Here is a 25,893-nt window from a genome sequence, read left to right as displayed (position 1 = left end):
GACAGACTACAGAAAGCTGTTATCCCTCCTGAACAATTGAAACACTCTTTAATAGCACGCTGTAGTCCACGTATTTTATTTGCTTGAAGCTTTTTAACTGCGTGAAATTTTAATTTCTTCAAGAAAATTTATTTTATATCTCTATTTGAGCAAGACTGAATAATATTTTTCTTCAGCTACACCATGCAGGACTAGTAATACAATACAATGCTTACAGTTTGGTCTTAAGTTCTTGGAAGTATTTGCTATTTAAAGGATATTTAATTTAGTACTTTGTTTGATTGATTTAGTAGAAAAGCATTACTCTAACATCCAAAAGCTGAAACTACACAAATAAAAATTAGAAAAAGGGTACATTTTAAACAGTAAATGTAATTAAACATGCAAACAAGTTACCAGTATAACCTCCTGCCTGAGGTTTTCAAGATTAAATGTCTTTCTGGAAGGGCTATTTCAATTATCCACAAATTGCCGGTCAAAGCTTAACTATATAAAATATAAAAATCCCCAGTAGACGGTTGGGCCAGATTATGTAACAGACTGTTTTTACTTCAGCCCAGTCCCACTAACATTATCTCTTAAACCAAAGTTCCTCTCACCAAAAAGAGAGATGTGTCCCTTTCGTCCTACGGTCTTGAAATATTTACTCATTCATTTGAGAGTCTGCTGCATTGCTTCACACCTGTGAGTTACAGCTGCATCACAGAGACAGCACTTACTCAGCACATCAGCTGCACATCAGCTGAACTCTTAATCTCACTAAAAAATCCTGTTTGTGGACTGCTTCCAGGTTTCACTGACTGTTAACAGGAATGGGTCAGTTCATGACGTGGTAAAGACTTAAGGAGAGTAAGAATTTTAAATATTTGGGACATAAAAACATAGGGATTAATTTCCAACCCCCTCTATGCTTTCAGATTTTTACACTCTTATGCCTTCTGATGTTAAAGTATTTTTTTTTTAGACCATTGGAGTGTACTACACACTAAGCATTCTGAAAATGTAACTCAGCGTGTTCCCCTTTAAAAAAAAAAAGACATGTTAGGCATTAAGGAATGCAATTCAACAGTCATTTTCTCTTTTGCTGAGTTCAGGCATTTCTGGTTTCTCCCTACTTTGAGGTACTATTGCAGACATTCATTTTAATGCTGCTGCTGCTTTAAGTGAGACCTTTAGAAGCAGGTACGTACATACACTAGCCACACTAGCAAAAATGTGCTAAAAGCACCCAGGTTCTCAGTTTACATGTTTCTAATTTGATGTTGCAGCTTAATTTGCACTGAAAATTTTCCAGTGCTGTGTATGGTCTTGGGAGCGTGTGATTAGATGTGCATCTTTACTGATGTATCCCATTAGAGTAAAGTGTACCTTGGCTTCCTCCTCACATAACTGATACAGCACTTAACCAGGTATTGGTAGAAGTGAAGAATACTATAGCCAATAGCTACAATAAGCTGCCCTTTTTTTTTTTTTTTTTAATAACAGCTGGCCATTCGATAGTGTCCGAGATCCCTCCTACAGTGGAGAATCCCCAGCCAAGGGAAAACTGTAGACCTTTCGTCCTGTCATCTTGTCTAAAGAACTGCCTCAAAAGCACTTCATGAGACTAAAGAGCAAAAGATGCTTGAGCATCTAGTCCATTAGCTATTTTATTAACACGGCAGAAAAGACTCTCTTACACATAGGTAGAAAAATAGTGTTAAAATATAGCATTGCCTCAGAAATAGCATAGGGTTACATGAAATGTCACCAGATGGCACTATTAACATAGTCTTCAAGTACTTTTAAGCATGTGAGCAAGCTTTTAGCCTTAAAGAAAGCATAGCTATTTTTTTATTGTTGTTGTTTTTGGTTGTGAGGTACACAGAAGAAGTAACTGCAGACATGAGAGCCTGGGGGACAAAGTCCCTCCCAGAGAATTAAGCAGTAGGAAAGAGACAGGCTATGACTCTTGGGTGCAAATCTTACACTGCTTACAACTCATTCAAGGGAGTTGCACTTGCAAGGCAAGGCTTCCCCCAGCTCACTGAGGACCACAGACCTCTGAGTCCTTCCACGGGGAGGACGGCTGTCCTCAGAGGCACGGTCTGTTGTCAGGTCTGTGTCAGCAGGGTGGGACTACCGTGTACGCCAGTGCATCTGTAATGTCATCGCTTTTGCCCATATGAATAAAACCTCAAACTAAGTACACACAGACTTTCCTTCCCCCTGTCTCCTAGGAGAGACCATATTCTTTTCACTCTGAAATTCTAACAGTGACCAAGAAGAAGGTATATGCTAGAAACTCATCTAAATTTACCCAACTTTTGCAGTGATGTGAGGTGTACAGCAAACCTTCCCTTAAAGTGACATAACCTGGTGCTGCCATTCACTGTACAGGAAATTAATGTACTTTAAAAATTTGGAAGAGATTCTGAAAATTATATATCCTGTTCTTTGCATCACTTGCATAATGAGTCCTAAATTATTCTGTTTATGGAGATGGAAAATTATAGAGCTAAACATGTTCAACTGGATGGTGTAATGAAAATATTTCAGAGAATTCAGATTTTTGTCTTAAGCCATGTTTGTTCCTGTTTTAATATTTCATAACCCTGAGCCAGAAAGACTGAAGAGGAAAACATCATTGAAGATCCTGCAAGTACACGTGGCTTCTTCTCCTTGTCTCTTAAACACTTTTGCATAGTGGACTCCTCAGAAAGATACTCCTGAGCAACAAAGCTTTGAAAATAAATTTTTTTTAAATCCAGACTGCTATATACAGTAATGAAGATGTTCCATATCTCTATGGAACACTAGCCACTGGTCTCCTGAAAACCATCATGAAGAAATACCACGTTACTACCTCTGAGTGGAGATTATTCTACATGCATCAGATTTACTATAGAAATCCCGAATCTTCTGACAATCCTCTCAAAGAATGTGCTGAGAGGTATAATGAATAACTCTTTGCATTAGAAAGATTCACAGGACTTTGATCAGTGTCCCAGGAAGCATCAGGTCACCATGAACTGTACAAGCTGATTAGGGTCAACCATCGTCAGTCTTCGTGTAAGCACTGCTGTTGTCGATTGCCAAGTCAACCATAGCAAAATATACTCAGTAATAACCGTTCCCATCTGATGTGCTGACGAGGAGTTTAGCTACTTAATTCATATTGAAGTAATTGGACACTTTTCATCTATCAATCTAATTCCACAGAAAATGAAATCAAGCCATAGTATCTTGATAAAAGAGACTGTAATTACTTGCACGTTGGTGGTTCATTTTGTTGCTGGTTTCATAGGAGAAGCAAAGGACTCATCTGAAATTAGTTGGAAAATTTTTGTATTTTAAAAGTCTGAGTCAGCAGCCACGTGCATTTTAAATTAAAGGACACAATTCTTCTATTTTCTCATCTTTCTTTTCCATTCCATAGTCAGCCTATGAGTTTAGTTACTGAGAATGAATTAAACAGATGAAATATTAAAAGAACCCTGAATCTACTCATCTTCTTCTTCTCCCTCCATTAAAATGATCCCGTATTTTTATTGTATTTGGTCTTGTACCTACAACGTGTTACTGTATACATCACACTGAGAATACACAAACCCGTGCAAACAGTCCTGAGAAATGAGTAAGGCGCATGTCCTGTAGAGCTCCTTCTCTCTCCCTGGACTAGGCACTTAAGAGATCGCAAACCACTGCAGCAAAGCACGGCTCTTAGTCATCCTGAGAAACTGAGGCCAAGGTGAATGCTATGCTTTGTCAGGAAACTTAAGAGCCACTCAAGAAGTTCTTTTCTCTGTCAGCACTTTATCTGTCCCAGACCGGCAATCAATTACATGATGCCACATGACAATGTCTCTTTTTTAATTAGAAACAGTCCAACCTAAATAGAATAACCAAGATAAAGCTGGCCACAGCTGTGCCCCCATAAATCAATATTCCAGGAGATGAAGAGCAAGACTGTGAAGCTAACAGAGTAGCCTGGAACAACCAGGACACAGCTGATAGGATACAGCCCCAAGGATACAGTGGAGATCTTCCTTCAGTGCTCAGTCCTAATCCCTGCTTGCCCTGAACCAGTCTTCATCCTGTATTGGATAGGAACCACTGGTCCTTACTGTTCTGTTTTGGTTACTGCTTTTTAAACATTTGCCCATGGTCTGCTTAGGTTTCCATTCTAGCCCAAGTCCAAATCTGCTCCTCAGATTGCTGGTTTCAGCCACTGGATGCCGGATGCTCTTGACGAAGATTTTGAAATAGTGCATTTCTTCACTTCTTTGATCTAGACCATAATTTAACCTGATCATAATACCCAAGGCTACCCTTGACCATTGCCTAGGTCTGACCACTAGAATTGACTACGTCTATTGCCAACAGAGACACTTCAGTTATTTTAACTTTAGGGACAAGATGAAAGTTACTTTTTTTTTTTTAAATGGGAAAAATGCACTTTTCTCTTGCCTCCCCTGTACTCAAAAACACCTGGGTTAATTCTGCTCAAATCTGAATAAACACTAAGATTATAAGCACAAATGATAAATGCTGTTGATGTATCCACTCCGGAATGCATGAAAAAAGATTCCGTTTCTTGCTGTATTCTGCTTTCCTCTGTATTCTGACATTTTTTATTAGATCCACCTGATGTTTGTGTAGATAACCGCCACTGCAAAAGACCTTTGAAGTGCAAAATAAAGCCAATTATATTATAGAAGCACATGGCAGTCTGATCTATAAGATATGGGGATGTCAGTTTGGTAAAACAGAGAGTTTAAAAAGAAACAGAGACCACTAAAAATGGGATCTGCCTTTCACTGCAAACAGAATTCTTATGTGTGTCACATCATCCAGCTGCAGAAAGATCTAAGATTTTGGAGCAACAACACATGCAATGACACATGCCCTGACATAATTATAATAACGTTGTTTTCAACGCATGGAAACTTCTGGGGCAAAAGAGTTGCAGGCTGCTTGTGCCTTTCCTTAGGAATTGGACTTTTAACCTGATGGCTGGACGTTTGTGTTTGTTTTTTTTCCTGTGGAGTGCTTAGAACTATTTAATACTTTGTTGCTTGCAATGGACAAGTCACTCTGTTGTTAACAGATGCCTTTCCTATAGGGTACCAGATGTCTGACACTTCCCACCACTGTTACACAACTTTTCAACTGGGATAAGAGAGGCCTGTTCATTTCTAAACTGTTTAAAATTAGACAGCTAAAAACGATGACTTATGGCCAACCCTTCAGGTGGCTCGGTCCTGTTGAAGTCAAGGGCTTTTGAACTTCAGCTTCAGTTCACTGGAGCCAAGGAACACTGTCTTCACTCAGCATCTTACTGCAAAGAGCAAAGCATCGCTTGGTATGCAGCTCAGAGACTTCAGATTGTTCATTTACCTAACTGTGAATTCCTATTTGTGAGTCAGAACTGTTCAGCTTGAAAGCTGCTGTAATTAAGCTGAGATGCCATTCAGTGACCTTGGCATAATCCTAATGAGATCTAAGTCACAGACAACAATTACTGGAAAAATAGAGGTACGGTTCAAACAAAGGAGAAAGTACTAACATTTTCCATGAGCAAGATCAATGTATTTTACAGCAGAGAAATATAATGAACTGCTTTATCAGCTAAGTCTCTTTATCCACCACAAAAAGTGGCTTGTACCTGGATAGCCCATCTGGCAATAGAATCAGGCAAACAAATTACTCTAGGAGATGAATTGACTAAGGCCTTTACAGCCTTTCTTTCAACGGACAGAACACAATGCAGCAAGCCTTTTAAAAAACTCAGGAGTCAATACTACTCCGGAGTCAGCTGAGCTTTGTAGGTACTGTTGCATACTGGCAGGTGAGGAAAAGCCACGTATCCATGCTGCTGTCCTTCCCATTGATGCTCTCCTGCCACAGTGCGAAGACAGGTTTGTGCTCTGTTTGAGCGGTGATCAGCCTTTGAAACACAGACGTATTTTCTTCTACTTAGAACTAACTGAAAAATGCATTTTGGAAGAAGGGTACCATTAGATGGGTTTGTACAGCACTGAAAAAGCGTCCACGCTTAAGAATACTTTTATATCACTGATGGCAGGTTTTATATTAAAAAAGAAAAATATATGTTTTTTATCTTAATAGAAAAAACAGTTGTTAAGCAGATACTCCAAGATTGGTATAAAAAACTAATGACGCCGTTGAGCAATAACAGCCATTTTTATTAGAAAAAGTCAAATGACAGGACAGCATATGCTGCTCTGTTATTCTGGCCTTATTCAAAATGTACAAATCCAGTTGGCAATTGGAATTGCAATGCAAGTTCAGCAAGATGAGCGTCTTGTTTACAGGTGTATCACAGTCAGCTTTAGTTATTCTTAGACGGTATGCTGATACCTGGGACTTGATTTCTGTTCATATATTTCTGAATCATCCAAGTTTCTCAAAAGAAACCTGTTATTTCTGTAATATAATTAGTATATTGCAACTTGATTATTTGTAGTGGGCTAAACCTGTGTTACTTTTCAATACACCTCTAGAATTCTAATTGATGTTCTGACATCCATATGCCATATGGTATAATTCCTCAAACAGAGGAGAGAAAAACTTGTGATACTCCCCAACATGTGGGTATTCTGAAAAATTACCACTTAAACCAACGGATATCCACAGTAAGGCTAACATATTTTTATTACCTCAAACTATGAAGACCATATACTTGTCGAGTAGCCAAGATTGAGATATTTTGTTTACTGTTCTAACAGGCAGCGAATGGAGCCAGCGTGTTTTACACAAGAGATATTTTATGAAGAGATATTTATAAAAAACAAAAATTGAGCTTTCTGAAATTGCAGTTCTCAAAAATTAAAATGTCTGTTTACATGCACCTTATGAAGCAAAACTAAGCAAAACAGGTTTTAAACAGCTTCTTTACATGAGAGCGTGTTCATAATTAGCTCCAGATACTAACACATGCACTTGTGTGGAAAGCCAACAAGGCCAAATGTCACATTTCCTGGGATGGATCCCCCATGAGATAGATGTATGGGCCATGTACTACACACCTGCATGCCTGTCAGCATGCATCTCATTAACTTTTCTTGAATAATGAAACAATGGCATGATAAAATCATGCCAAACAATGTCAAACAATGGCATGATTTTTTTTCTAGCTATTACAATATGCTCCAGAATTTTCCAGTAAAAAAAATAGGGCTAATCTACAAAAATTGCCAAACACTTTTAAAAACTGGGCTTATTGAAAACCAACCAGGATGTTTTAGGATCCTGCCAGCTCCTTCTCATACACAGTCAGCAGGTACACTTGCAAGCCATCAAGATACTAACACTTTGCAAGTTACTACCTGTTAGTTGAGTAGTAGTATACCATATATATATAATCAGTGTATCCCAAATGCAAAATAAAATGCATGTCTGACCTCAGGAGCCGTAGTGTTCAGAAAATATGATTTACCATGGCTTTGCAGGTGGCCAGTATCACGCAAAGCTCTGGAAATAGAGTCATTTGAAACTGAATGCCCATATCTGTAGATTACCTCATCTTCTGACACTACAAAATCTTGTATATAATTATATTAGCAAATAAAGAAAACCACAGTATTTTTTCCTCACTTATGAAGTTGTTCATCAGCTCTTCGTATCAAAAACTCAAAGAAGCTTAGATGACCAAACATTGCTACCAACTCTGGTCTGACCAGAACCAGAAGACAGAACCTCATAACAGAGCATTTTATCTTATCCCTCAGGCTAATACAAATGAAAATACTCACAGAAAATAAATAAATGTAAAAAAAAAAAAAATAAATACAACACACTGAGCCTGCTCTGTACCAGGGACGGGTGTGTTTCATTTACTGTTTTAACTTTCCCAAAACATATGTGTCTTTTCTACACAGGTCAAATACTTCACAACTTCCTGTGTAACTTTAAGTAACACGTCTAAATTATTTTCTTCATCTGCATTTGTTTTTGAAGTGGTGACTGTTTGGGGAGGAGGGTGTTATGGCAATGACACAATGTTTTATCAGATCATGACCTTGAAAAAATTGAATTACTGCAAATTTGTAGAATGGACAATTATTTTTCTGGGACTCAAGTCAAAACATTTGACTTTGTAAAGATTTTAATCAACTTAAAAAGAAAAGCCTATCTGTTAATAAATTAGGTCCATGGTTCAGTCAGAGAAATTGAATTTTGTCTAAACTTTTAACTTCAGAAGGAAAAACATGCAGTTTCTGGAAAGTCTACTGACTTCCAAGCAAGCCAAAATACTGAATGAGTTAATGCAAAGAACCCCAAATACCATTCAAAAATTGGAAGAGTTCAAGCTATTTAATTCATCTTACTCTTACCATATAATGGGATTTTAAAAAGTAAGTTTTTTTAAAAAATAAAATGCCTTTCAATAAAAATGAAAACTCATGGAATACATAATACCACAGGGTATATATATCAAGCCCATAGTAATGAGTCAGATTCTAAAACATGGACAGAACGTTTCTTGTATCTTCCCCAGTGTCGCTCTAGAGGTAAAACAGAATAACTAAATTCGTTTTTTTTCTTCAGACCTTAATAAAGATGACCTCGTTGTTTGCATGGCTTATGTCACTAGTACACTCTCAGGATCACTAAGACTCTACCTGTATGGTCTTACATGGAGAGAGATGACTCTTGCCTGCAGTCTGAGCTTGCTGAGTAGACGCCAGAAGAGACCCAAATACCACATATCCATGATTAGTGTGGTGGGCTGCTCTCACTGCACAGATTTGCACAAGAGAAATCTTCACAACTAATACAAAATTGACTTAATCCTGTCTATAAACGTTGAAAATCGGAAAAAAATATGCAAATTGCACATATGCATAAAATGAGAATAGCTAAAACTGAGGTATTGTCCTCATGACATATGATGTAAAGCCTGCTGGCCTAGTTTTCTTCTTATTTGTGACAGCATGTCAAAGCCATGCTACACACCCACGTCCTTCCTCCCCATCCTCCAGAGAAACGAGCGGCAGCAGCAAGAAACACCCCATGCAGGCAGCAGGTTGTCTAAAAAGACACATCACAGCATCTGCTTCCAGTCTCTGCCACCAGCATAGTCTGTTACAGAAATGATCTGCATCCGTACATCCCTAGACATGCTCTCTGTATCCCACCTGAGACATGATTCCCTCATTACATCTAAAAGGGAACGTGCAGCTGCCTCACGCTGCTGCTGCCTTGCCTCATATGCTCTGAGCCATGAAAGGCCTCATCCTGCTCAGTTACTACATACTACTGAAGGGAAAAACATTATCTCAAGATAAGGCCCGAGAGACAGATAACCTACTAGCTTTTCTCATTTTCTGGGAATATAAATAGAGCACAGTTTTGCCTCACTGTCCTTCTTTTAAAAGACTTCATTTTTACTGCAACAACTGCTCATAGTTATTCATCCCTACCAAAGCAGTTCATTCCCATCTTTTGTTCCTCTTCAAAAACTCCTAAAATCTTTGAGCTAAAATTGTATCAGAACTTCACAGTCATGGAAATCTCCAGGGGCTGGATGAACATAGTCCTCCCTCCTATAAGCAATCAATAATTCTCCTTATTCAGCTCACTTTATTCTTGTCTCCCTCAGGTTCAGAGAGTGGACAGGTATGCCATTTCCTTGCTGACAAAAAATCCATTTTTGCTTGATGGTCAGTCACACCAGCAAAATACAGCACAAACAAGAAGGATACTAACATTTTACCTTCATTTCTTCTGCAAAACCCATGGTGATGGATTCAGTAACCCATCTCTTCTTACATAATGGAAAAAAATACCCACATACTCGTATCATGACAGAAGTATAAGAACTAAAGTTTGTGAACAGAACCTGCTACGGTGAGCTCATTTTTTCTGTCCTCTAAGCCTTGCAAAGACTATCTGCAAAATATGACCACTATGTATCTTGCACTGATAAGCATAAAAGAAGTGAAAAAATTAACTCCAAAGCTTTTCACTGTGGGTGGCTGAAAGAAAAGGGGAGACGATTAGTTTCCAAAGAGGTCATTACCATTTTTCAAGATATGTGATGATTCAGACTCAGTATTCGAGATAAGTGTTGCATTCAGCGGCCCTTCAGCAACTCTTGACAAACAGAAGCTGAAGTAGAAGACCTCTGCCTTCAGAGGAAACCTCAGCTCTCAGAAATACGCATGACAGACTTTTGAGAACCTTATCACAATTAAAGCAGATCAACAATCTTGCAGATGGCTTCCTTTTAATTTGGAATCAAACCCTTCACTGATTCACTGAAATACCAGGCTTCACAGAGCTTCATTTAACTGAGTTTAACAGTCTGAATTTAACTGGTGATATGTTGTATATTTTCACTCTGCCTGCAGAACTATCATTTATAATGATTTCCACAGTATTTGCTCAATCTGTAGGTCTCTTTCCTGTTATGTGATAATAGACCTGTTCGCTGGTGCAGACATAAAATCGGTGTCACAACTTAACAGCTCACATTGTTAATTTACACAATGGATTCAGACCACGTTTGTCCAGGCATTGAAAAGCCAAGAGTCCTTGTGAGTCAGTTAGAGCTGAGCATCCTTGTTTCTCAACAGTGGATCATTTTTAAAAACGGACTCTCAATAACCTCAGCAGTGTCAACATAAATATTCCTTAATTCAGTTTATGCATAGCCCACTCCTTTAAACAAACAAAGCAGACCTCATGTTCATGCCATCTACCAACTTCTGTAACAGATTACCATCAAATACCTTAAACAAGGTTCAACTAGTGTGTCTGAATCACTTGGAAACTGTAAGATCACAGGACTGAATCTTTGTCATACCAGTTATGTAAAGCCACTGGAAAGAAATCCATGCATTTTTGCAAGCAGGCAAAGCAGGCTTTTCATGGAACAAAAGAAGCCTTGTCTTTTTATTATGTGACGACTCCTAATTAGAATCAATGATTTTTTATTGTCGGCCCAGATAAGCTTGTTTGCATAGCTGTGAACAGAAATCTGAATGTTACTTGGAAAATACATCCATCAACAGTACAACAGACCTTGAAGAAGAACAGTGGCATTGCTTGATGTTTACATGTGATTAACCTTAGAGGCAATTCTGCGAATGTTAAACAGTAAAGAATATAGTAAAGAGCCAAAGCAATTTAATTTTGTTTGAATGTATTTATAGAAATGTACCAAGAGTACCCTTAAAGGCACGCTGTCATCTTTTCCTTAAGCTTGTGCCAGTTGATGACCAATAGAAAGCATTCAAAGAGGGAGAAAAGAGAGGGAGGGAATTTATAACAACTCTTTGTATCGAGCACACTGCTTCATGGACAGATGAGCAACATTACATTTCAACATTTCATGCAGAAACAGCTTTTAAAAAAGAACTTCTTACTCCAGTGACATCTCTCTAAAATGATTCACTTTGTAATGATGTGCGTAAATTCCCAAGAGCCGAGTACTCATGGAATAAAGTTGCTATATATCCTTAAAAATGATGGCAAGAAAGTAACAAACCTAAATCAAAACAGTCGTTAGCAGACAGGAAGAACAAGCACTCTGAGTAGATAAAGGCCATGTCAGAAAACAATCACTATGTGGCTACACCAACATTTAGCAAACCCAGATGCACTGAACCACCAAGCAGAGTCCCATGGCAGTTCTAGACAAAACAGTCACAGCATCCTCACGAGCTCCTCTTCATGAATTTCCTGTTCTCAGCTAGTTCAGCACTCTACACAGACACAGACTGCACCATCACTGTGACTACTAGAAAGACCTCTGTAAAAAGACCTCCCTGTTGTCTTGTCCAGAAAGGTTTGTTCAGCAGTTATTCAAGCCCTGTTAACACAAGATCAACAGCAATTGCGTTTGTGTAACGGAGGACTCCATTGCACTGGCTGTATTGGTAATATCCTTGTCCAAGAAGCCTATTTCAACCTTTTATAGGGACAGTCCACTATAATGATGTTCTGAACAGTGCTTAATCCTCTGGTCCAAGTCCTTTGGAAACCCACCCTGGAAGTAGCTATCTGTAGAAGTACATAAGCTTTTAGCATCTGCCAAATACCACCTCAGCTAATTGGGACTACAATGGCAGTGAAACAGAATTGCTTCTGGGATCAGAGTGAATCAAGCTGATTCTTGTCTTCCTCGGTGTTTGGGCTACTGTGCCTGCGGCTGAGGGGAGACCTTATTGCTCTCTACAGCTACCTGAAAGGAGGTTGTAGCAAGGCAGGGGTTGGTCTCTTCTCCCAAGGAACAGGTGATAGGCCAAGAGGAAACAGCCTGAAGGTGTGCCAGGGGAGGTTTAGGTTGGATATTAGGAAAAATTTCTTCACCGAAAGGGTTGTCAAGCACTGGAACAGGCTTCCCAGGGAAGTGGTTAAGTCACCAGCCCTGGAGGCATTTAAAAGATGATGTGGTGCTGAGGGACATGGCTTAGTGGTGGACTTGGCAGAGTTAGGTTAATGGTTGGACTCAATGATCTTAAGGGTCTTTTCAACCTAAATGATTTATAATTCTATGTAAATATGTGTATAAACCTGCACTCAAGACATGTCATTGAAATCAGCAGAATCACTGAGCTATGTGTCACTGACTTCAGGATTCTTCCCGGAAGAATCTCACTAAAGTCTACAAGACTATTGCTGTGCAACTTACCCCTTAAAAATTGACAGGACCAGTCCCTTTAAAATTTCCTTTAAAAATTTCTTTAAAGGAAAGGAATTCCTAAAAATTCCTTTAAAGATTCCTTTAAAAATTAAGTCAGTAAAATTATCTTAAACTAAATCTGAATGCTGAAAAAAATGTCAAAGAACACTTAAGCATGTCCAAAGGCTTCAGTACATATTTGCATTTGGTTGGCAACATATTTAACTAGTGCAATCATATGTGCACGAAAAGGTATGTGGCATTTTTCCATTTCTTAATTACTCTGTAGAAATGATCCAGTAACTGTTCTATGATGCTTAATTCTCGACATTTATTTTTAAAGCCTATGTTCACAGATAAACCATCAGACTTACGTGTCTGGGAAGTTCTCCACAGAGCACCGGAAGCATTAGTTAAACCTCTAATACTTAGGAAATCAGTGTCAATCACCTGAATAAAAGCCAACAGTGTGTTCACCATTGCTTAAAACTGTATTTCCTTTCTGAAGAAGTAACAATGCAATGCACAGTATACTCTATTAACTAGTTCCCTATACTTCTCTCTTTCTTGAAGACGGAATAATGTTTTCTGGGAATGGTTTCTGTCTGTATCTGGTGTGATTGTATCATAACTTGCATCTTCTGTTTTCCCATCAGATATTATTAGGCTTTTCTATCAGTAAATGGATAGCTTCATAATTTACTCACTCTGTTCCTGATACAGGTCCAGCCATCAACCAAATAGGGAGGCTGAAAACGCAAAGTAAAACTGGCAGAAAACAGCAGAAGTTATCTAAAAGGATTTTATGGCTTGGAGAATAATCCAAATTCCAAATACTTCACACAGATGTGCTCCAAACCCACAACTTCAGCATTAGCTCCCTAGCTTTGAATTAAAATAATTTTCTAGTTTAAAACCCTAGTATTCAAAAAAAACAAATCCAAAATAAGCAAACAAACAAAAACCCTAACAAAACAAAGAAACAAACAAAAAAACCCCCCACAAAACCAACCTCTAAATTTTCTGCAATTGAAATTTTGGAAGATACAAAGTTTGGTTTGGGATTCCACATTTCAAGTAGGTGAAATTTTTAAGAGTGCTTCATTTTTTTAGTTTATCATTTATTTATAGTTTGGTACAGCAATGAAAAAAATCTCAAAAATGTTCCATTAAAATCCTGCTACAGGGAAATGAAAATAAATAAAATATAACCTTTGTGCCTATCCACAAGCACAAAGAGGTAATAAATTAGAAACTTTTCCACACAAACATAAGTGTTTGTGCAATTAGGAATGTTCACTGTTATTTTTGGATACTTGACAGTCACATTCTGGATTACAGTGAAACTAAAAAGATGCCTGTTTGAAAAAGTTCATTAAAAATCTGCCTTAAATTTTTCAAATATCTAAGCCAAAAGGCAAGAAAAGCTGGTTCAAATACTTAACAGTAAAATGAAATTATTCATTAGAAGAACAAGAATAAAATTAAATGTTTCATAAACTTTGTTCTGTAACATAAAATATGGTCTCTGGCTGTCATTTTTCACTGTCATTGGTTCTACATCTGCATGTAGAAAGGAGCTTGCTTTGCATTTTTGAATGCATAAAGAGATGCTTTGGTTTTAAACTTGGATACCATAAGCCTTCAGTTGCTTCCTGAACGCAAGTGGAAGTTGTGCATTTTAAGCGGCGACAGGAAGAGCACATAGCATTACATTTTGAACTATGGGTGCATTATGTATATCATACTGAAAGAATAATATTAAAAGAGCATTAGCACTATTGCTGAGAAGTAAGATTTATTAGCTTGGGCTCGATGCCATCTATGTGATCACATGCGTTTGAGCTGTTTGTGGAGGCACACCCACAATTCATAATTTGTTTTTCCTTAAACAGCTAAAACATCATAACCAAAACCAGTAGGTTACTAAGATTGCACAAACTTCTGAGAGTTAGGAAGGCTTAGCTTCATGGCTGCAAATTAAAACTCAGCTTTTCTGTGTCTATACACCATGTTATAGTCTAATTAATCGTACACCTCTGCCTTTTCTGTGGTTTTTCTGTTTCAGTTAGTTTATTGAATTAGTGAAAAAATGGGCAACAGGTAACTATAAACTTGGAATTTTCTAATTTCAGCAACTTGACTCTACAATTAAATTACTGTTCCTTTAGCATTGTTTAAGACTGGGTGCTCAATTGCTACTTTAGCATAGTGAAAAATTCTTCTGCAAGCATGTAAGCAAAAATAAATTCAAAAATGTTTCAGTTTCTATTTTGTCAAGACATCAGTGCTATGTAGGGTTTGATACGGTCTTTCCTTATCATTAAGAAACAGTGGCATGTGCTGTACATAAAATGCATAGTATATGCCATATATAACACACCACATGAAGGCACACTGCTAAAGCCTGAAGATGGAAAAAAAAAATCCCCATCATTTTTATAGAATGCATTTCTGGGTTTAATCAAAATTTCATCTTGAACATCATCTTCCAAGTGCATGTTCTTCAAATAGCACACACACACATCTATCTAAATACTCATCCTCAACCCAAGATGTTCACTTGTGTCTCGAAAAAGCATTATACATGTGTTTTAAGTTTTATGTTCTTTTTTTTTAACCACATGTTCTGTCTTACTTGCTTCGTAGACTGATGTCTTGTGGGATAATTTCAGATATTTAGCAGATGTTAAATGGATATTGCTTCAAATTTGACAGCAATACTAGCAATTTTATTGGTTTAAATCACATCAAGCAGCTGTGATAAAAAGTGCAGTATATGTACTATCCTATACTTCAAAATACTATTGGCATTGTGTTGAAGCATAGCTAGAACTTACAGAAAGGAAAAAGTTTGAATTCAGTTTCAAAAGGGGAAGCATTCCTAGTGTACATGAACGAAACTGCACAGGGAGGGCCTAAAATTTGTCTCTAACAACATGTTGCTGCTATTTACATCAGAATAAATATATTAAGCTTATTGTTTGCATAGCATGAAAATAAAGCTAATCAAGTACCTCCTACTGTAGCTGAACTTGAAAGTACAAAAATACTCACTATAAAAGAAGGAACACTGAGTAGAAAATAAGCTCACAGGTACAGCCAAAGAGAGCAAAAGGTCAGTATTTGCCAGTTGCTACTGTGAAGTTTCCACAGCTACCAGGAATTCTCTTTTTCTAATCCAGAGGAAGTCTGAGGGAACCTCAGATACCATTGTGTGGTAGCTGCTGGCGAACGTTACAGATTTTATCTTGGCCACTGGCATAACTAACTGCTTGCATTTCAACATCAATTTTTCATTCAACTTTTTCTTCTTTAACTTATTCCTATGGAGTACAAGCTAATACATAGATTAATAAATAAATACATCACATTTGAACATGCAATACCTACTTTGTAAAATGAAGTTTAGGAATAGACACTAAATATATATTATCATGTCCTAAATAATTTTTTTTTAGTCTTTAAACCAGGTCACTGAAAAGAAGAATGCATTCCAGATGCTGTAAGTTGAAACAGAACCTGAAAGATGTTTTAATGAACAGTAAGGGAGCCCAATACATTTTAACAGCTATTTAATGAATTCCTATTCCAAACAAGTCAGCTTCAGGTGAGCCTCTTACATGCAGGTACCCTTCAACTTCAAAAATTTCCATGTAATAAAGCAAGGCCAAGCACAGTCACCTACTTTGTCTTCCCATATGAAATCAAATGCAGGACTTCATGCGATTCAAGCTTTTTAAAATTAAAGAAAAACAACAATATGAAACAAATCAATCAGGACCAGTCTGCAATTGTTTTCCACTCCACCCTAGTCACCTTTGTACAGAGGGACAAGTATGTTCTGAGTTTTTGACCTTAAGAATGCTTGACTTTAAGTTTGGATCTGATTATCATGATCGTCACATGTTTTTATGTGCTCCTATCTGATTAATACTCACCCTACAACATTTTAATCTTCCAGAATCAGAGAAGACTGCTCATCCAGAACGAGAAGGAACTAATGACTAGAGTATCGCTTGTAGCTATAGTTTATCACTTGATATTTTTGTTACATAGATAAATAGAAAGTAGTTCAGATGTGGCAAAACAAATGCTGAGGTCAAAGGAATATTCCACTTGGCTCTGATTTTAACTATAAGCACATCAAGTACTGCAATCCTAGTTGTTCTTCAAGTCTCTTCTCAATTATATGATTTCATCATCACAGAGCAGTAACACAGAAGAATAATATGATTTCATGAAGTTCAGCTTATAAGTAGTTGTGCATCTGGTTCCATATTATCTCTAATGCGTTATCAGTTACAATAATACAACTTAGAAGTAATCCTTTAGTAATTGTATTACTAAAACCTTGGAGAACTTGCTGAAGTATCACAGCAATCAATTGGGCTATACAACACAGTATATAATATTACACTTTCAACACTCAGCTGCACAGAAACAAGTACTGCACAATAAATACGCTAACTAGCGCCCACTGCATTATGTGCTTAATGAGAAGACTGTCTCTTGCAAAATGTTAGGAACCATCAACATAGACAATGCTCACACAATGACTAGTGTGTGATGTCACTAAGGTGACTAGTGTAACTGGCTGCCTTTGATTATAGGGTGTCTTGATATGTTACGTTAAGATGGTTCCTCCCAAAGACCTATTACTTCTGCTATAGTCTCTGTAGTAAATCTGGCTGGTTCACATAACAGATGTGTATTTGGCATTTTTCCTTCCCTGCTTGGTCTACTAGACTGCCTCCTATTACTCTGCAAACTGCAGTGGACGTAGACTTTTACTTTATAATGATTTTAGGGAAAGAGGCATCCTACATGTAGAACCAGAAAATAGATTACAGAAGGCCCTAGGTGGACAAATAAAGATTATGAATGGATTCTTTTTGTTTATCACTTAAATGCATAAATTCATACAGGTTTGGTGAAGAGTTTCAGATTTCTTTTGTGTAATTTTTTGTTAATTACAGAAATCATACTTCATTATCATCTTGCCCAAAGTGTTCTCCCTAAGACCTCACTTAAAATCTCAGTTTAAAAGCTTAAATTGTATTGATATGATTGTAAATTTCACTGCTTGGTGAGAAAAGAATTAAGTTCAGCTGAAGTACAGTTTCCCAAATATATTGAGAGATTTCCAGACCACGGCCCCTTGGCATCAGAAAGTCAAATATATTTTTCCAAATTCACACTATTTGTGAAATAGTAAAGGAAGGAAGCAGCAAGCTGTTTCACTCAAACCCTGCTAAAGCATGCCATTTCTGCATGCTTGTCCCAAGAAAGGGGATTTACACCCACATTATGAGGGTTATCATGTCACCCTGAATATTTCTACATTTTGTTACGTTTCTAAACGTGTAAGCAAGATAAGCACGTGGCTGCCGCTTCTGATATGCAAACTTCTTGGCACTACCCAGGAATACTTGCTGAAGTTCAGAAAAATTAATCACCCTTTTTAATGTTTATGAAAGCAGTCACTCTTTCAGAAGCTAATATAGACACCTCTCATTTTTTTTTGTGACACAGTGTGGCACGTGCTTTAGTTTAGGTTTAGTAATCTCAAAAACATTATCATATGAAGTACCTTATCCACTTTAACGTATTTATCACCAGTGAACGATGATTCCTTCAAAGCTAAGGACGCCTCAAGGAGGACTCATAACCATAAGAAGGTGACTGTAAGCATCCTTTCTGAACAGGCAGGGTGGGGAGTACAGAGTGCTACTAACACAATGTTTTCCCCAGAATCATAATACTCCTACTGGAAACACCCTGGGTGCTTGCATTACTCTTTTTTTTCAGGGCTTTTTCACCATTCCTGCCCTTTTCCTTCATACTGTTTTCTGTCCTCACTCATCTGCTGATGTCTGTCTCTCTTTATTTTTCCCATATGCTATTCCCTTGAAAAATCACTTTCTTGACTTCTAATAATTCTTTTTTCTCCTTCTCTCTTTCCCCACAAAGCTGCTGAGAAATCCCCGAGGAGGAACTGAAATTAATGGTACATTCTGATCCAATATATCTGGAGAGCAGAAAAGAGAATATTAGGGAATATAAAAAAAAATATTCAGACAGCAGAGAGTCTGAGTTCATGCTCAGGTGTGACAAAAGGGAAGGATAAAGAGTCTTCCTAGTGTTGTGACACAATCTCTACCGAGTGCCTTAAATTCAAGAGAGAAATCTGGGAAGATATCTGCTCTCCCTGAAGGAGATTCATCCTGGTGGAGGGAGGTGATTCTCCAGAGCAGAGATGATTACTCAGCTCTGGAGAGACCCCACCTGGAGTACTGTGTCCAGCTGTGGAGTCCTGTGTCCAGCTCTGGAGTCCTCGGCACAAGAAGGACATAGACCTGTTGAGTGGGTCCAGAGGAAGGCCACAAAGATGATCAGAGGGCTGGAGCACCTCTCCTGTGAGGACAAGCTGAGAGAGTTGGGGTTGTTCAGCCTGGAGAAAAGATGGCTCTGGGGAGACCTTATAGCAGCCTTCCAGTATCTGAAGGGGGCCTACAAGAAAGCTGGAGAGGGACTTTTTACAAGGGCCTGTAGTGATAGGAGAAGGGGTAATGGCTTCAGTCTGGAAAAGGGTAGATTTAGATTAGATATCACGAAGAAATTTTTCACTATGAGGGTGGAACAGGGTGCCCAGAGAAGTTGTGGATGCCCCATCCCTGGAAGTGTTCAAGGCCAGGTTGGATGAGGCTTTGAGCAGCCTGGTCTAGTGGGAGGTGTCCCTGTCCATGGCAGGGGGGTTAGAGCTGGATGATCTTTAAGGTCCCTTCCAACCTAGACCACTCTATGATTCTATGAAAGGCGAAAGAAAAAAATTTCCTTTATCTACTGTACAAGCAAACATCTACATCATGGTAAGAAAATTATTCAACTAGTCACACAGTGAAATAGACTCCTAGCACCCATTTATATTTCACAACATATAAACAAATATGTTTTATTTTCAAGTGAATAATAATCAGCATTGATTCCTAGAAATTATATATTCATTGGGTTTTTTCAGTTATGCTAGGGACTGGAAACAACACTGCTAAGGCTGCTTTCTGCTGACATTAAATAAGCGCTTAGTAAGGGTAAGCTAATTGTCATCCAAAATACAGACTATATGTAAAACCAATCGACAATCTGAATTACAGAGATTACAGATGGTTCACTGAAGACTAAACATAAACTGATTCTACGGTTTACTGGCTAGATTGTTACCCCATGTGATTACACACGTGAGACTGACTTGCAGTGACCCTAAGAAAAACAGCAAGAAAAACATGACTTTGGGGGTTGAATGCTCACTGCTAGAATCTGTGAACAGAGAAATTGTTATGTGTTTTATTCCTACTGTATTCATGGAAACAGGGCTGTGGGTCTGGTTTTTGTTAGTAATGAAACAAATAACTGCTTTCAAAAATACCCAACTCTTCTCAGTTTCTCATGGTAACATTATGCAAGATCCTGAAAATTCCTCAAGTCAAAAAGGAGTAACACGACGCAAGAAAATTTTAGGATAAATTGTGCCATTTATTCTACAGCACTTTTCCTACATGTATCATTCACACAGGTACTTAAGAACTTACGGTACTTAAGTTTTGATTTATGAAGGTCTACCATGTCACTTTTGCAGTCTACAGTAAAAGTTTATAAATTTAGAAAATAAAATTTTGTCTAATCCTATCTGTTGGTACATATGAAATTAAAGAATACCTTTCCTTTCTGTCTAGGTGGAAAGATGAAGCAATCATTCATTCACACAGACTAGCTAAAAAAGCACACCATTAACTAGAAAAAACAAAGGCAGAATTACAACTTCTCTATATTTCCGTAAGTAATAGCCTTTTATTCCTAAGAGAGACAGAATTCAGACTTACTGTGCATTTGTTTGGCTTCTCTCCTGAGTGGACTCTCATGTGAATCAGCAGTTTATAACGGGCATTAAATGGCTTGTACCTTCGTGGGCACCCTGCCCAGAAGCAAGTGAAGTCCTCTCCCTTCCTCTGGTCTATATGGATCTTCTCTATGTGCCGCACAAGTTCCTCTTGCTGGTCATACAGCGCACCGCAGTCGACCCAGCGACAGCCATGCTTGCCATTGAAATCATCTATCTCACCATCTTCGTCAAGCAGGGAGCCTGGGGCAGAAGGAGGCACAGGCAGCAGCTGAATGCGACTGGGGAGGCTGTGTGGATGCTGGTGCTGGTGAGCGTGGTATGGTGGTGGTGGCCCTTGTGGAGGAGGCAGTGGCAACAGGGGTGGAGGAGGCATGTCGACCGCATGGCCTGAGAAGTCATCCAGCCGTTTGTTTTTCAGGACACCCACCACCTGGTTGTCCATGGGCGGCACACCCTGCTGGATCACCATGTTACTTGTGGTGGCCATCTGCAAGCTGGCTTGCTCCAGCTGTTGCATCCGCTGGTACTCACCAGCCCCATTCTCAGTGTACCCTGGGAAGGTGACGTTGCCATTAGCCATGAGAAGGCCTTTCTGAGCAGCTGGAATAGAGCAATTTTGGGGTATACAGCTTCCTCTCACTCCCAAAAAATGTCCATAGACTTCAGGCTGTGGGGAGACGTTTGCTGGTGATGTCCTGGAGCTGTTGATGTAGGCCACCAGAGAGGTTGGGGATGTACGGATGATTGTATTGAAGTCAATGCCAATGCCGTCAGACAGAGGAGACAGAGAGAGTGCTCTCTTTTTGGAGCGGGCTGATTGAGACCGGGATGAGGAATGGCGAGGACTAGAGTAAGGGGAATGCTTATTTTCCATGCCATATAAGTAGGACGGTAATGAGTTAGAGACACAGTTACTGGACACAGATGTTCCAGGCGAAAAGTTTAGTAAGTCCCCCAGCTCACTGCTGTTTTGTAAACCTTGGTCAGGAGGAACAGAAGGAAGTGTCCTGAACCCATGCAACCACTCTTGCTTTACACTCAAAGTGGACTGACTTTCCGACAAGCTTAACGTCGTAGAGGCCAAAGACTCACATGACAAGAGCGACCTGGAATAAAGGCACAATAACATAAGCAGGCAGTTAGACAATTCAGCAGTGGTTCTTCTATCTTCAGATGCATATAAAATTAAAAGAAAGGCTACATGTGAGAAAAGTTCTTCCTAATCTTAGGTACTCAACTTTAGCACTCTGGGTTAATGTACCAGCAGGCATACACAGGTAATACATATGTAACGAGGTCACTTAGGAAACCAACTTCAAAATCTCAAGATTTTGAAGAAAAGTTGCTGTAACGGTTCTCAACACATCAATGCAGAAATCAATGCAAATTTCTTCATCAGCTGTGGTGTAAATAGGTTTGGGCTTCTGAAGACAAAGCATTATGCTCCTGCCGTGTATGAAACTCATATTGATTTGAGTTGACTATTATTTTTGTTGGCAAAGAATGGGAAGAAAACTGATTAATAAAGAATAAATATTTAACCTGAATGACTTTGCTAATTGTAATGCATACAAATAGTATTCTCTACAGAAATAGCTCAAGTTTATAAATACAGATAATATCTAACTTTACAAACCAAACAAAATAAATGAATAATGTAGAAGAACTGGTTGAAGGGGTTTATTTAGTTTTGATTTGATGATGTATCTGCCTCCAAGTCAGCAATCAAAATTTTTCACAAAAGAGTAAACTTGCTGTTATCACTGTTTTTTCACAGAAATACTATGAAACTTGTTTATACTGCAAATGTCCTACAGGTAGCTTAAAAAAAGAACTCATAACCTCTTAACAATATTGTTTTCTACAGAAAGGTATAAAAAGGAAATACAAGGACATCAGGGCCCCTGATTCATGGCTGCAAATGCTGGGTAGAGGTCAAGTGGATTTATGTCTTTATGTTTCCAGTTCACATCTTGGCAGACTTGGATATCCTGCTAGCCAGTGGTGCTATCAGTATATTCATTTCTATTTTTAAGGGGCTCTAACAGTAGGGAGAATCAGGTATGTACCTAGGTAAACCTGGAGATCTCACAGACACGGAAGCCTGTGCATCTTATGTTTTGGGGGTTAATTCCTGGGTTTATTGTTTCCACAATACATTTTTGAAGAAGCACAGAATTCAACATAAGGAATTTGATTTCTCTTCTAAATCTAAAATGCATTTTTTAAGGTGGTCATGTCAATCACTGCATCTCAGCTTACCACATAAAAAAACAAGACACATGTTCCTCCTAGCATATAAAGACTTCAGGAGGTCAAATTAATTTAAAAAAGACAGCCAATAAGTGATAATAGGTACCTTAAATACCAGGTGTTGAAAAATACTTCCTAAGGCTCTAAGTAAACAGTATATGATTTACATGCAATAATCCAAAGGAACTGTCATGTAGGCAAGGAATAATGTTTTCGTATTTACAAAGGTAAGTTCCTATAATGTGTTATTTATAATTATTTTATTGCATGGTTTTATATTGCTACACACTTCAGATTTCTAAAAGATAAAGTATGCACCATAAAGAAAATTAACCAAAACAAATCTCTTTCTTGATACAGACACAGTTACAGAAAGAACCCTGGAGGAGGCGCTTCTATCAATTTTACTTGCTTCTTTTTTTTTAATAGGGAAGCAAGTTTTGATGTCTGCTCAGGATAATCAATATTGCAGTTGCCTCTGAGTTCTGCAAGATTTTCTTATAGACGCTGCTTCAGGAAACAAGGATCCATGGGACAGATATGTCAAGGCTCATAGTTGCACTGTACATCTGCACCACGGCCCTACTGCAGTGACTGCAGCTTCGGCGGAGATACATGAAACTACTGAATTTAAGAACTGGTGGTAGGCTAAAACTGGGGATCTGAATCACACTTAAACCAACATCAGTCAACCCAAGAGAGCCAGAACAGGTCCTGAACAATGGCTTTGGAGATATTCCCAGTGTGTGGCAATATTTACCGAATTTCCATGATTTTGCTTCGTAAATCGACTTTTCACCTCTGAGATCCGTGGATTATCTTTCAATTAGATCAACGTGGTTGAAATAATTTATTAAAATACTAGGTATAGCCATTCAGGCAAGAGAAATGTATATAGCTTTCCACGTTCGGTTGCAGCCACAGAGATTAAAGCTGACAAACCACAGTGTCTTTGTTATCTCATTCAGCCCACCACACAAGCACTCAGCGAGTGATGGGTTTTTTCCTACTACTTAATATTCCAGCATTTTGCAGCACTTGAGTGTCAACCAACACAGAGAAAGAAAAGTCGGTTTGCAGTGACTTTGGTTGAAGGGCTGGATCGTGCTGGAAGAACAGCCCAGTTGCTGCCGAAGAGCTGGAGGAGCGGAATTGGTGCTTCAGGGCACCGTGGCTGCCCCCTCAGCCCCTTTTTGTCTGGAGGGGAAGGCTGGCACAGGCTGAGGGAGAGAGGAAGCTGTCTGCAGGGGCTGTGTCTGCGCGCGGAGGTGGCTCACAAAGAGCCGAAATGTCACGTTAAGTATCACCCAGCCTTGCTGTGGTGACCCATGGGATAGATGGGTAAGCGCTGCTTCACTCGAGATACGTGCTTTGTGAGGGATGGTTGCTGTGCTGTATCAGAATAAGAAACATCCTGTTCAGGGTGAACGCCAGTACAGGGTACCGATACAGATGTTACATTACTCCATCAGGGTTTAAATGGCACTTTCAAAACAGAGCACTGACGAGAAGCACAATTAGCATGCTGACTACAATTTGCATTGAGAGAAATGAGAAAAAATGGGAGTGCTCTACCAGGTCAATCTTGTGCAAGATTTAGATCTAAAGGGATAATTATTTGTGAAAAAAAAAAAAAAGGATTCAGGCTGCTGGGTCTGTTATCAATGGGCTTTGTTAAAGCCATTCATTATAGGGCAGTTAAATCACGTTAGTATTCTGTGACCCCAAATACAGATCCACGCTTTTCAACAGAGCAAGAAAAGTAAGTAAGGTTTGATTTTTCCATGCCAGGCTATATATATTTATATCTGGAAAATATAAATAAGGGTTTGGTTTTTTGCCGGTTTGATTATTTAAATTTTTATTTTCTCTTTTATAAGCAGGGAAAAAAAATCATGCATCAATATAACAAGTCTATTCTTGTAATGTCAATAATTTTAATCAGACGCACAGTAGGATCAGCGTCATTCAAAAAGCTGCTAATGCCTAACACAAAGGGACATACCCATCAGTGAAGCTGAAGAAAAACTGCACTTTAAAAGTCTCATAACTGGATAAAAATAGAAAGTTGGCCCAGAATTTCAAGTACACATTAAGAAAGAGCCAGACAATCCAAAGAACTTTGGTTCTCGCTTAGGCCTCTAAATTCAAAAGTAACAAAGATTCCAGCTCCCAAAACAAAGAAAATTTCTTTAAAACCCAGCCCACACTGTGACTAAGTAGTTTTCTGGGGGAAAATAAATATACCTCATATGAAAATGAAGGGCCAGCTATACCAATGTGCCAGGTTCTCAGATGGTATTAATTGGCACGTCTGCATATTGCAATCTAAACTGGCTTGAGTTTGGACCAGATCTTTTATGAACTTTTACAAGAGATTCTTGCAATTACATTCTATTAGCCCTCTGTGTACAGAGGCCAGTGTCAAGCATAAGCCAGAATCTTAAACATAAACATGGAAGAGTGAAAATTATGTTTTATCTTTTTGCATAGTCTTTTACTAGCCAAGAACCCCTTGCAGTTTTCTTGTCTGACTTGCACCAAAGTAAACGTCAATATTATATCTGGTTCCAAATAGTGTAACTGAATACTCTGAAAAAGCTTTTGGGAAACGCTGAAAAAAGATGGGGAAGATTTTATCCTTCATGGTCTATATGTCAAAATCTAACGTTTTCTGTAGGAAAACTCCAATTTTGCCAACTTTTTTCTTTCTTCCATCAGTAAAAATCAAGACAAGTAATTTTGGTTTGGTTTTATTGAGCAAATAATTTGGTCTGGATTGAGCTGCCAGAGCACAGTCGTGATGCCTGAGAGCTACAATCCAGGGAAGGCACTCAGCCTATGAAGGAGTATGGAGTCAGTTTAGGCAACCAGTTTAGGCAACTACAGTTTATTGATGAAGTAATTTAAAAAAAAAAAAAAAAAGTGTTTCAGCAATCTGTGTTTCAGCAATCTGAGAAATCTGACTTTACCTTTTAATTGTTTTGCCCTATAAAGTAGTCAAATTGAGTCAATTGCTGAAGTGGACATTCTTCGTGTGACAAACTGATTTTATAACATATTCATTGATAAATCATTAAAAGAGACTCTAGGGACACTAGAGCCT

At 38.5% G+C, this 25,893-nt stretch overlaps 1 protein-coding gene across 3 annotated transcripts in view; it reads right to left on the bottom strand.

Moving 5' to 3' along the window:
* GLIS3 (GLIS family zinc finger 3) overlaps window positions 1-25,893 on the bottom strand; it is a 167,463-nt gene that overhangs the window by 100,326 nt on the left and 41,244 nt on the right. For all 3 annotated transcript variants that reach the window (XM_054186083.1, XM_054186080.1, XM_054186081.1), the window contains exon 3: window positions 20,515-21,640. In XM_054186083.1, coding sequence (XP_054042058.1) covers window positions 20,515-21,640 — 1,126 coding nt within the window. The remainder of the gene's footprint in view (window positions 1-20,514; window positions 21,641-25,893) is intronic.

This window comes from Rissa tridactyla, chromosome Z (genome assembly GCF_028500815.1).
Source record: "Rissa tridactyla isolate bRisTri1 chromosome Z, bRisTri1.patW.cur.20221130, whole genome shotgun sequence".
Classification (NCBI taxonomy): Eukaryota; Metazoa; Chordata; class Aves; order Charadriiformes; family Laridae; genus Rissa; species Rissa tridactyla.
This window is presented reverse-complemented; position numbering and strand designations above follow the sequence as displayed.